Genomic DNA, 13,622 nt, shown 5'->3' on the forward strand with positions numbered 1-13,622 from the left:
TGACAATATGGTCATAATGTTGACAGTCAGCATGTAGATATTCACCATGTGGGCAGTGATTAAATGTCAACATGGTCAGAATTTTGTCAGTGTCGGTTTTAAAGTAAGTGTAACCATAATGCTAATGTCATCCTTCGAACATGTCTCCATTTGTAATGTCAGAATTGTAACCAGGTATTGCCCATGGTATCCCTTAATTATTAACTAACAGTACGGTATGTAGAAAATTATGTCCATAGCATAAGGGAAAATACCTTCATTGGGGGGGAAGGTTTAGAAAGACCTAATACATGTAGGTCAAATGGGGATAGTAGTAAAATAGGCTGTATTAAGTATGATGGGGGTGCTAAGGGAGGGAAGAGAATAACAGTCAGTAGGAGTAATTCTAGAAAGGCACTTGTAAATAAGGATAACATACCATTAAAACAAACGGGCATGGGTGATGCCAAGCTAAAATGTATGCTTGCGAACGCAAGAAGCCTATCGGGTGAAATGGGGGAATTGGAATGGCTTGTATCAAAAAAATCAATATGATGATATAGGTATTACAGAAACATGGTGGGACGACTCTCATGGCTGGATTGCAAATTTGGAGGGATATTCACTTTTCAGGAGGGATAGGGCTACCAAAAGGGGAGGAGGGGTATGTCTATTTAAAACCATCGCTAAAAGCAAACATAATGTTTTTTACAAGTGGACTGGAGATAACATGGAATTGCTATGGGTTGTGATCACAAGTGGGGGCATTGAAGCAAAAAAACTAGTCATTGGCACATGCTACAAACAACCGGATATTCGCGTACGTGACGAGATGCACCTCTTACAGCAAATTGAAAAAGCTGCGGGAATTGGGGACATCCTAGTGATAGGGGATTTCAATTATCCTGATATAAATTGGAATAACGATTCGTGTGTAAAAGCTAGGAGCAGCAGGTTTCTAAACACATTAAAGGATCAATACTTGTCTCAATTAGTCGAGGACCCTATCAGAGGTAATAATATTCTGGACCTAATTATTACCAATAATGTGGACATTATAGTTATACATTACAGTTGGGGAGACCTTGGGAAACAGTGACCACTATATGATCACATTCGACATCAGTTTCAAGAAACATAGCTATAAGGGATCAACCAAAACATTAAACTTTAGAATAGCTAACTTCAATATGCTGAGGAAGGCACTAAACGACTTTGACTGGTAAGTTTTGTTTCAGGGTAAGGACACTTCGGAAATGTGAGATGCTTTAAAAGGGTTGCTTGATAGCAATATTCACAAATTCATTCCCAATGGGCAGTAAACGCAGGAGTACTAAACACAAACCGATGTGGCTTAATAAGGAGGTCAAGGAGGCAATGGCTACTAAGAGGCGTGCTTTCAAAGAACTTGGCCTAGGAAATACTATTTGTACATGGATAGGTAAGTGGCTGGATAACAGGGTACAATGAGTAGTGGTCAATGGGATGTTCTCTAGCTGGGCACCAGTAGTCAGTGGAATACCACAAGGGTCTATACTTGGCCCGCTACTGTTCAATATATTTATTAATGATCTAGGAATGGGCCTAGGAAGCACAGTGTCCATCTTTGCAGATTATACTAAACTGTGTAAGGTAATTCATTCAGAAATCAGTGTGGAGTCTCTACAGAATGACTTACTTAAATTTGAAACCTGGGCGTCTAAATGGGGAATGAGGTTCAATATTGAAAAATGCAAAGTTATGAACTTTGGGATTAAAAACAAACTTGCATGCTACACACTTAATGGGGAAAATATACGGGTAGCAGTAGTGGAAAAAGATTTGGGGGTGCTCATAGATAATAGGCTTAATAACAGTGCACAATTTTAAAATGCAGCAAAGAAGGAAAGTAAAGTCCTTGCGTGCATAAAATGGGGTATTGAGACAAGGGACAAGGATGTAATCCTGCCTCTGTATAAATCATTGGTACGTCCACATCTGGAATATTGTGTTCAATTTTGGGCACCATATTATAAAAAGGATATCGGGGAGCTCGAAAGAGTTCAAAGGCAAGATACTAAACTGATTAAAGGGTTAGAGACACTGGAGTATGATGAAAGGCTTACTAGGTTAAATATGTATTCCCTTGAAAAGAGGAGACTAAAAGTAGACCTTATTAATATCTTCAAATATGTAAAGGGTCAATACAAAGAGTTAGCAGGGGATTTGTTTATTAATATAATTCTGTATAGGACACATGGGCACTCAGTAAGGCTAGAGGAGAGAGAATTCCGTACAAAATGTAGGAAAGGGTTCCTCACCGTAAGGGCAATAAGGATTTGGAACTCCCTGCCGGAGAAGATAATAATGGCGGACTCTGTAAATGTATTTAAAAACGGATTGGACAGTTTTCTAGCTGAAAAATGTATCCAAGGCTATAGCATTTAATGTATTGACATTATGTATATGGAAGTGGTTTGAAATATAGTTGTCAATAGGTACGAAACCATTATTTCGGCTGGTGCATTATATTGTGCACTGCTTAATACAGAATACAGGTTTAACCCGATGGGCATTAACTATGTCACTGTTATCATAACTAATGACATTTCTCTTACGTCCTAGAAGATGCTGGGGACTCCGTAAGGACCATGGGGTATAGACGGGCTCTGCAGGAGACATGGGCACTATAAAGAACTTTAAAATGGGTGTGCACTGGCTCCTCCCTCTATGCCCCTCCTCCAGACCTCAGTTAGATCCTGTGCCCAGAGGAGACTGGGTGCATTACAGGGGAGCTCTCCTGAGTTTCTCTGTAAAAAGAATTTTGTTAGGTTTTTTTATTTTCAGGGAGCACTGCTGGCAACAGGCTCCCTGCATCGTGGGACTGAGGGGGAGAGAAGCAGACCTACTTAAGTGATAGGCTCTGCTTCTTGGGCTACTGGACACCATTAGCTCCAGAGGGTCGGAACGCAGGTCTCACCCTCGCCGTTCGTCCCGGAGCCGTGCCGCCGTCCTCCTCACAGAGCCGGAAGATAGAAGCCGGGTGAGTAGAAGAAGAAAGAAGACTTCAAAGGCGGCAGAAGACTTCAGTTCTTCAGTGAGGTAACGCGCAGCTATTGCACACACACACACACACACACACACACACAACAGCGGGCACTGTAAGGGTGCAGGGCGCAGGGGGGGCGCCCTGGGCAGCAATTAATAGCTTCAAGGGACACTGGCAGATGTAAATATACTGCGGAGGCAGTATATTATTAACCCCCGCCAGTTTTTTGATTATTTGAGCGGGACCGAAGCCCGCCGCTGAGGGGGCGGGGCTTGATCCTCCAGCACTAACCAGCACCATTTTCTCCACAGCACATGCAGAGAAGCTGGCTCCTCGGACTCTCCCCTGCTGAACACGGTCACAGAGGGCAAAAAAGAGGGGGGGGGGGCACTTTTTATTGGCGGCGTAAGTGTATATTTATATAAAAGCTCTTTTTGTCTGGGAATTGGGTTTCCAGTGTCAGTTGGCGCTGGGTGTGTGCTGGCATACTCTCTCTCTGTCTCTCCAAAGGGCCTTATTGGTGAATTGTCTCCATATAGATATATCCCTGAGTATGTGGGGGTGTCGGTACACGTGTGTCAGCATGTCTGAAGCGGAAGGCTCATCTAAGGAGGAGGTGGAGCAGATGATTGTGGTGTCTCCGTCGGCAACGCCGACACATGATTGGATGGATATGCAGAATGTTTCAAATGCAAATGTGGCTTTATTACATAAGAGATTGGATAAAGCAGAGTCCAGGGATACAGCAGGGAGTCAATCCATGGCTTTGACTGTGTCACAGGGCCCTTCTGGGTCTCAGAAACGCCCACTGTCCCAAGTAGCAGACACTGATACCGACAGGGATTCTGACTCCAGTGTCGACTACGATGATGCGAGGTTACACCCAAGGGTGGCCAAAAGTATTCATTATATGATTATTGCAATAAAAGATGTTTTACATATCACAGATGACCCCTCTGTCCCAGTCACGAGGGTACACATGTTTAAGGAAAAGAATCCTGAGATAACTTTTCCCCCATCTCATGAGCTGAATGAGTTATTTGAAAAAGCTTGGGAGACTCCAGACAAGAAACTGCAGATTCCCAAGAGAATTCTTATGGCGTATCCTTTCCCGGCAAAGGACAGGGTACGGTGGGAATCCTCGCCCAGGGTGGACAAGGCTTTAACGCGCTTGTCCAAAAAGGTGGCGCTGCCGTCTCCAGACACGGCAGCCCTCAGGGATCCTGCTGATCGCAGGCAGGAAACTATAAAATATGATTATTACTGCGCTTATGTATGTACAGCTGCTTCAACAAATTAACGTAATTAAATGGGTCTAATATAGAAGCGCTTTATGTTTATATGCCGCTCATACCTGTAAGAAAAGGAATGGTTAGTTAAAATGTTTACAGCTCTTTTTAGAACTATGTTTGTGGAAGTTAAATGTATGGAGCAACGAGGATTCCAACCTCCACAAACATAGTTCTTAAAAGAGCTGTAAACATTTTAACTAACCATTCCTTTTCTTACAGGTATGCGTGGCATATAAGCAGGCAGGAAACTACCTTGAAGTCAATTTATACACATACGGGTGCCTTGCTCAGACCGGCAATAGCGTTGGCTTGGGTTTGTAGCGCTGTGGCGGCTTGGACGGATACCTTGTCAGCTGACATTGATACCCTAGATAGGGATACCATGTTATTGACCTTGGGTCACATTAAGGACGCAGTCCTATGTATGAGAGATGCTCAGAGAGACGTTGGCCCCTGCTGGGTTCGAGAGCCAACACCATGGCGATTTCTGCTAGGCAAGCCCTGTGGACCCGCCAATGGACGGGTGATGCCGACAGAGGCATATGGAGGTTTTGCCTTACAAAGGTGAGGACTTATTTGGGGAGGGTCTCATGGACCTGGTTTCCACAGCTACGGCAGGTAAATCTACACTTTTGCCTTATGTTTCCTCACAGCAAAAGAAAACGCCACAATATCAGATGCAGTCCTTTCGGTCGCATAAGTCCAGAAGAGGTCGGGGCTCTTCCTTCCTCGCCAGAGGTAAGGGTAGAGGGAAAAAACTGCCGGCTACGGCTAGTTCCCAGGAGCAGAAGTCCTCGCCGGCTTCTACTAAATCTACCGCATGACGCTGGGGCTCCGTGGAGGGTTCCGCTCCGGTGGGGGCACGTCTTCGACTCTTCAGCCACGTCTGGGCTCAATTAGAGGTGCATCCCTGGGCAATGGAAATTGTATCCCAGGGTTACAAGCTGGAATTCGAAGACGTGCCTCCTCACCGTTTTTTCAAATCGGCTTTACTAGCTTCTTCCCCAGAAAGGGAGATAGTTTTAGCGGCAATTCAAAAACTGTGTCAACAACAAGTGGTTGTCAAGGTTCCCCTAGTTCAACAGGGGAAGGGGTACTATTCAACCCTATTTGTGGTCCCGAAACCGGATGGCTCGGTCAGACCCATTCTAAATTTAAAATCCCTAAACCTGTACTTGAAAAAGTTCAAATTCAAGATGGAATCCCTCAGGGCGGTTATCTACAGCCTGGAAGGGGGGGATTTTATGGTCTCACTAGACATAAAGGATGCATACCTTCATGTCCCCATATATCCTCCTAATCAGGCGTACCTGAGGTTCGCTGTACAGGACTGTCATTACCAGTTTCAGACGTTGCCGTTTGGGCTTTCCACGGCCCCGAGGATTTTCACCAAGGTAATGGCGGAAATGATGGTGCTCCTGCGCAGGCAGGGAGTCACAATTATCCCATACTTGGACGATCTCCTGATAAAAGCGAGATCGAGAGAACAGTTGCTACAAAGCGTGTCGCTCTGCCTAGGAGTGCTGCAGCAACACGGCTGGATTGTCAATCTACCAAAGTCGCAGTTGGTTCCAACGACCCGGTTGACTTTCTTGGGCATGATTCTGGACACGGAACAAAGGGTTTTTCTCCTGCTGGAGAAAGCCCAGGAACTCCAGAACATGGTCAGAGACCTGTTGAAACCGAAAAGTGTGTCGGTACATCAATGCACTCGAGTACTGGGAAAAATGGTGGCGTCCTACGAGGCCATTCCCTTCGGCAGGTTTCATGCGAGGACTTTTCAGTGGGACCTTCTGGACAAGTGGTCCGGGTCCCATCTGCACATTCATCAAAAAATCAGCCTGTCCCCCAGGGCCAGGGTGTCTCTCCTCTGGTGGCTGCAGAGTGCTCACCTTCTAGAGGGTCGCAGGTTCGGCATTCAGGACTGGGTTCTGGTGACCACGGATGCGAGCCTCCGATGATGGGGAACAGTCACACAAGGAAGAAACTTCCAGGGACTATGGTCAAGTCAGGAGGCTTGTCTACACATCAACGTACTGGAATTGAGGGCCATATACAACGGCCTGCGTCAAGCGGAGACTCTTCTTCGCGACCTACCAGTTCTGATTCAGTCAGACAACGTCACAGCCGTGGCTCATGTAAACTGCCAAGGCGGAACAAGGAGCAGAGTGGCAATGGCGGAAGCCACCAGGATTCTTCGCTGGGCGGAAAATCATGTAAGCGCTTTGACAGCAGTCTTCATTCCGGGAGTAGACAACTAGGAAGCAGACTTCCTCAGCAGACACGATCTCCATCCAGGAGAGTGGGGACTTCATCAAGAAGTTTTTGCAGAGATAACAAGTCATTGGGGACTTCCTCAAATAGACATGATGGCGTCACGCCTCAACAAGAAGCTTTGGAGGTATTGTGCCAGGTCAAGGGACCCTCAGGCAGTAGCAGTGGACGCCCTGGTGACACCGTGGGTGTTTCAGTCGGTCTATGTGTTCCCTCCTCTTCCACTCATCTCAAAAATATTGAGAATCATAAGACGAAAGAGTGCAAACAATACTCATTGTTCCAGATTGGCCTCGCAAGGCCTGGTATTCAGATCTTCAGGAAATGCTCACAGAAGATCCGTGGCCTCTTCCTCTCAGAGAGGACCTGTTGCAACAGGGGCCCTGTCTGTTCCAAGACTTACCGCGGTTGCGTTTGACGGCATGGCGGTTTAACGCCGAATCCTAGCTGGTAAAGGCATTCCGGAAGAAGTCATCCCTACTCTGATCAGAGCTAGGAAGGAGGTGACAGCGAAGCATTATCACCGTATCTGGAGAAAGTATGTATCTTGGTGTGAAGCCAAGAATGCTCCTGCGGAAGATTTCCATCTGGGCCATTTTCTCCACTTTCTGCAGACAGGAGTGGATATGGGCCTATAATTAGGCTCCATTAAGGTACAGATTTCGGCCCTATCGATTTTCTTTCAGAACGAATTGGCTTCTCTCCCAGAAGTCCAGACTTTTGTAAAGGGAGTGCTGCACATCCAGCCTCCTTTTGTGCCTCCAGTGGCACCATGGGACCTTAACGTGGTGTTACAGTTCTTGAAATCTCACTGGTTTGAGCCTCTTCAAACGGTGGAATTAAAATTTCTCACTTGGAAGGTGGTCATGTTGTTGGCCTTGGCATCTGCAAGGCGGGTGTCTGAATTGGCGGCTTTGTCTCACAAAAACCCCTATCTGATTTTCCATGTGGATAGAGCAGAATTAAGGACTTGTCCTCAATTTATGCCTAAGGTGGTGTCATCGTTTTATATGAACCAACCTATTGTGGTGCCTTAAAAATTTATGTAGCCAGGACGGCTCGGGTTAGGAAAACAGAGGCTCTGTTTGTCCTGTATGCAGTCAACAAGGTTGGCGCTCCTGCTTCTAAGCAGACTATTGCTCGCTGGATCTGTAACACGATTCAGCAGGCTCATTCTACGGCTGGATTGCCGTTACCAAATTCGGTTAAGGCCCATTCCACTAGGAAGGTGGGCTCTTCTTGGGCGGCTGCCCGAGGCGTCTCGGCGTTACAGCTTTGCCGAGCGGCGACTTGGTCGGGGTCAAACACTTTTGCAAAGTTCTACAAGTTTGATACCCTGGCTGATGAGGACCTACTGTTTGCTCAATCGGTGCTGCAGAGTCATCCGCACTCTCCCGCCCGGTCTGGAGCTTTGGTATAATCCCCATGGTCCTTACGGAGTCCCCAGCATCCTCTAGGACGTAAGAGAAAATAAGATTTTAAACCTACCGGTAAATCTTTTTCTCCTAGTCGTAGAGGATGCTGGGCGCCCGTCCCAGTGCGGACAAATTTCTGCAAGACTTGTATATAGTTATTGCTTACATCAGGGTTATGTTACAGTTTGGATCAGTCTCGGGCTGATGCTGTTTTGTTTCATGCTGTTAACTGGTTCGTATATTCCATGTTATACGGTGTGGATGGTGTGGGCTGGTATGAATTTTGCCCTTAGGTTAACAAAATCCTTTCCTCGTACTGTCCGTCTCTTCTGGGCAAAGTTTCTCTAACTGAGGTCTGGAGGAGGGGCATAGAGGAAGGAGCCAGTGCACACCCATTCTAAAGTTCTTTATAGTGCCCATGTCTCCTGCGGAGCCCGTCTATACCCCATGGTCCTTACGGAGTCCCCAGCATCCTCTACGGACTAGGAGAAAAAGATTTACTGGTAGGTTTACAATCTTATTTTTCACTGCATAGTGATGCCGCAAACTTAGATGCCCATACATACGGTAATCACGCTGCTCACCCCAGCAAGTGAGAGGCCTGCTTCATCATGCTGTACTATACACTCGCTTGTGCATGCCCAATGTTGATCTGGCCATTTGGTCTTCAAGGTAAACAGCATGATTTGGCACTGCTATCATGGTTGGACAGTACTGTAGATGACTGAACCATGCGTCCTGACCAATATCTAATTGCTACCCATCAAATACAGATCAGGATCCATGGTCTTTTTGCCTGAAGAGATCATCAATGTCATAAACTGTGTAGGCACATGTTTTTTTTTTTTAGTAGTGGAAGGTACAAATAACTGAACTAGGTGGCAGAAAACATGCTTTAGACCTAGAAGCATGCGCTGTTATTGCAGAAATACAGTATAAAATGGGGAGTATGTGGGTAAGAGCCTCTCCGACCACATGAAAATCCAAATTGCGCATCTTGTGTCTACTCTCCCAGGGATTTCCCTCACCTACAGTATAGTACCCTATTCCGTGGAGGATATTCTAGGCGAACACAAGTATTACATTTTAGGACAGTCAGCTGCAAATGTGTTCTGGGAATACATACGTATTACAGCGGGATCCCGGCCACCAGTATTGCCTGCAGCGTGGCGAGCACTAGAATACCCCTTGCGGGCTCGCTGCGCTCACCATGCTGCAGGCACGGTGGCTTGCTGCGCTCGCCACAGGTTATCTCCCTCTATGGGTGTCGTGGACACCAATAGAGGAAAAAAAGCCTGTGGTGCTGGGATTCGGCGGCGGTATTTCACCATCTGTCGGGATTCCGGCGTCTGCATTGTGACCGCCGGGATCCTGACAGACGGTCTAGTGATTGCCTCCCGTATTCTGAATAGAGTACTGTATATTGTCAATTGTACCACTGTTTTGAATGACTGAAGTTGTTTCATGTTTGATACACTAAGTTTTCATGGGCGTTTATTAATGTGTGATCTTTTTATTAATTGTATAAAAAAAAACTATGCTATAAATATACAATTTGTCATCATCTGTTAATGCTTTGTTGTTCTTGCACCCATTAGATAGCGATGAAGATGAGGATGATGATGAAGACTTTGAGGATGACGACGAATGGGATGATTGATCTACACATTATATAAATATATAATATATTTTTTTTTAAGGTTAATGAATACTAAACACTACTTTCTGTCTGAGATCTGTAAAATTATCATGTAAATGGTCTACCAATTTGCTGTATATTTTTGTTGCCTTTTGCTTTTTATTTTTATGTTTAATCTGTGCAATACCTCATTAGAAATGCAAAGGTTTGTCATAAGACTGCACACATCTTCCTCCCTTTATCTGTGTGCACATTCACTTTACATAGCTAATTACATTAGTGAATAAGTAACATCATCTGACAAACTGTAAGGGAGATTAAGTGAGGCAACGACAGAAAACCTTTAATGTAATTGTTATAATGAAAAAAAGAAACACTATTTTCTTACCCTGATTTTTCTGTATCTAAATTTCTTAATGAGAGCTAGTATAGCACTACATTATTTTTTAACTGATCCTGATCTTTGCTAATTAAGCCCCTCCATTTTGAATGCAAAGCTACTTGTATGTTAATTATGTATTTCTTTTGTTGCACGTTTTTTACACTACAAAAAAAATCAGTTTATAATTCTGCAGTCACTACAAATAATGCATCTCCTTTCTGAACACATGAAATGCCATATGCTATTTTACAACACTGTTATTGGACTGTTTACATTAGACAGTTTATTCCTCAATACCTTTGAAATATGAAAGTAAATAAAAATACAGAACACTAAGTAACAGCCTTTGAGAATGTAACTTCAGTGGCTAGTAGGCATGACTTGCATTGTAGTGCTGTGTAATGCAACTGAACCAGGCAGCCCCCTTACTGCAGTAACTAGCAGAGGAAAATATTATAGCGTCTGATAAAGCCAGAACACACCTCTAACCATATCTAGGGTGGAGAAAAGGCCTGTTTTGCACTTTCATGTTATCTTGAGCTGCTTGGTGCTTGCTTCTCTGCTGTTGGGTTACGTTCCTGAAAGCGTGCAAGCGCCAAAATACATTCAGTGCCGTTTATTGTGCTGCATCTGGTGTATCAAATACAGAACACTAAAACACAATCATACAGAAACTATTGAATGGGATATGAATATTAGTCTACATGGTAAAATAAACTAATATGTAATGAACCTGCCTCTAGCTATGTTCTATTATCTAATGTATAGTTTTGGGAGCAGAAGTTGGAATGAATAACCAATAAAGAGTATAGTTCAGACATTTTGTATACATAACTGACCTTTGCTTGTATTGTTCACATGGTCTTTATATAGGAGATTTAGAAATGGTGTTATATACTGCATATGCAATCCCTGACACTGGTACATGTGTGCAGAACATCAGAGATATTGTATATGTACAAGCTGGTCTGCAAGAATAAAACGGTTTTTGTTGCTTTGCTTTTAGGTCAGCTTCTATTGTAAATGTTACTGGCTGTTTATAACTAATATAAGGTTAAGCCTGACAGGCTGGTCCTGTGTAATTTTATATTGAAATCCTACTAAATATTGCACACTCAAATAATCATGCAATTAAAGTGATCATGTAAACTTTATAGTGTACTTTATGCATAATTAGCAACATGTTTATTCATCCTGAGCTTATGTGAGCGAAAAGAACTGATGTTCAGCGTGGAAATGTGATAAAATGGAAATGCATCAGTCTGTCTCTCTTTATTCTACCATTACACGTGGGGAGAAAATAATAACTTGTTGCATTTTGGCAGCAACAGGATTTGATGGGAAGTTGCATGATGGCTAAAGAATGATTTCAATGTCCCTATTCCTGTTTGTGAGCATTTTGTGCATCCAATCTGCAGAGATTTATGTATTAAGGGGCCCACACATCAATTGGTGAATCCTCATGGCCGATCTGTTTCGCTGATGGACGATTCTCAGATGATCAGCAAAATACATTGCCCATCTCTCCTATTCCGATCATTTTTAGGTAGGACTCTGCAAGTCTTTTAACATGTGTTTTACTATTATTATTATTCTTGCTGTGCCTTTTGCACCATGTAGAAAGCAAATAACCCAGGTTCTGCTGGTAGGAAGCTCTCCTAGGCAGCACAGCACTGAGTAAAGGTGTGATTTATTGGGGAAGCCTGTTCAGGAACAGAATAGCATGCTGTATATGTTTCTTCCCAGAAGGATAGTTTTTTTGTTTTCAAAAAATATTTGGTAGAAGACCAACTTAAAAATCACACATTACATAACTAACCTTGAGGTACATTTATTTGGTGCTGTAGTTACATTTGCTTTACCTTTCAGCTGAAGGAATGCAGTGTTGCCTTATTTTTTCCCACAATTATATTATTAGGGGCTTATCCCGGGTGGTATTCAGTATACCGGCACCGGAATCCCGACAACCGGCATACCAACACATTTCTCTATCGTCCTAGTGGATGCTGGGGTTCCTGAAAGGACCATGGGGAATAGCGGCTCCGCAGGAGACAGGGCACAAAAAGTAAAGCTTTTTCAGATCAGGTGGTGTGCACTGGCTCCTCCCCCTATGACCCTCCTCCAGACTCCAGTTAGATTTTTGTGCCCGGCCGAGAAGGGTGCAATCTAGGTGGCTCTCCTAAAGAGCTGCTTAGAAAAAGTTTAGCTAGGTTTTTTATTTTACAGTGATTCCTGCTGGCAACAGGATCACTGCAGCGAGGGACTGAGGGGAGAAGGAGTCAACTCACCTGCGTGCAGGATGGATTGGCTTCTTGGCTACTGGACATCAAGCTCCAGAGGGACGATCACAGGTACAGCCTGGATGGTCACCGGAGCCGCGCCGCCGGCCCCCTTGCAGATGCTGAAGTCAGAAGAGGTCCAGAATCGGCGGCTGAAGACTCCTGCAGTCTTCTAAAGGTAGCGCACAGCACTGCAGCTGTGCGCCATTTTCCTCTCAGCACACTTCACACGGCAGTCACTGAGGGTGCAGGGCGCTGGGAGGGGGGCGCCCTGGGAGGCAAATGAATACCTATAAAGGCTAAAAATACCTCACATATAGCCCCTAGAGGCTATATGGAGATATTTAACCCCTGCCTGATTTTTCTAAATAGCGGGAGACGAGCCCGCCAGAAAAGGGGCGGGGCCTATCTCCTCAGCACACGGCGCCATTTCCTCTCACAGCTCCGCTGGTCAGGACGGCTCCCAAGTCTCTCCCCTGCACTGCACTACAGAAACAGGGTAAAACAGAGAGGGGGGGGGCAAAATTTATGGCGATATTTTGATATAACAAAGCAGCTATAAGGGAGCACTTATTATAAGGCTATCCCTGATATATATATATAGCGCTTTTGGTGTGTGCTGGCAAACTCTCCCTCTGTCTCCCCAAAGGGCTAGTGGGTCCTGTCTTCGTTAGGAGCATTCCCTGTGTGTCTGCTGGGTGTCGGTACGTGTGTGTCGACATGTATGAGGACGATATTGGTGTGGAGGCGGAGCAATTGCCAAATATGAGGATGTCACCCCCTAGGGAGTCGACACCAGAATGGATGCCTTTATTTATGGAACTACGGGATAGTGTCAACACGCTAAAGCAGTCGTTTGACGACATGAGGCGGCCGGACAATCAATTAGTGCCTGTCCAGGCGACTCAAACACCGTCAGGGGCTGTGAAACGCCCTTTGCCTCAGTCGGTCGACACAGACCCAGACGCAGGCACTGACTCCAGTGGTGACGGTGACGATTCAACCGTATTTTCCAGTAGGGCCACACGTTATATGATTTTGGCAATGAAGGAGGCGTTACATTTAGCTGATACTACAGGTACCACTAAACAGGGTATTATGTGGGGTATGAAAAAACTACCTATAGTTTTTCCTGAATCAGAAGAATTAAATGACGTGTGTAATGAAGCGTGGGTTGCCCCTGATAAAAAGCTGATAATTTCAAAGAAATTATTGGCATTATACCCTTTCCCGCCAGAGGTTAGGGAGCGCTGGGAAACACCTCCTAGGGTGGACAAGGCGCTAACACGCTTATCTAAACAAGTGGCGTTACCCTCTCCTGAGACGGCCGCACT

At 44.9% G+C, this 13,622-nt stretch overlaps 1 protein-coding gene across 2 annotated transcripts in view; it reads left to right on the forward strand.

Moving 5' to 3' along the window:
• WASL (WASP like actin nucleation promoting factor) overlaps positions 1 to 11,269 on the forward strand; it is a 181,926-nt gene extending 170,657 nt beyond the window's left edge. For both annotated transcript variants that reach the window (XM_063927171.1, XM_063927172.1), the window contains one exon: positions 9,587 to 11,269. In XM_063927171.1, coding sequence (XP_063783241.1) covers positions 9,587 to 9,648 — 62 coding nt within the window. In that variant the 3' untranslated portion in view covers positions 9,649 to 11,269. The remainder of the gene's footprint in view (positions 1 to 9,586) is intronic.
• Positions 11,270 to 13,622: the final 2,353 nt, after the last annotated feature.

This window comes from Pseudophryne corroboree, chromosome 6, assembly GCF_028390025.1.
Source record: "Pseudophryne corroboree isolate aPseCor3 chromosome 6, aPseCor3.hap2, whole genome shotgun sequence".
NCBI lineage: Eukaryota > Metazoa > Chordata > Amphibia > Anura > Myobatrachidae > Pseudophryne > Pseudophryne corroboree.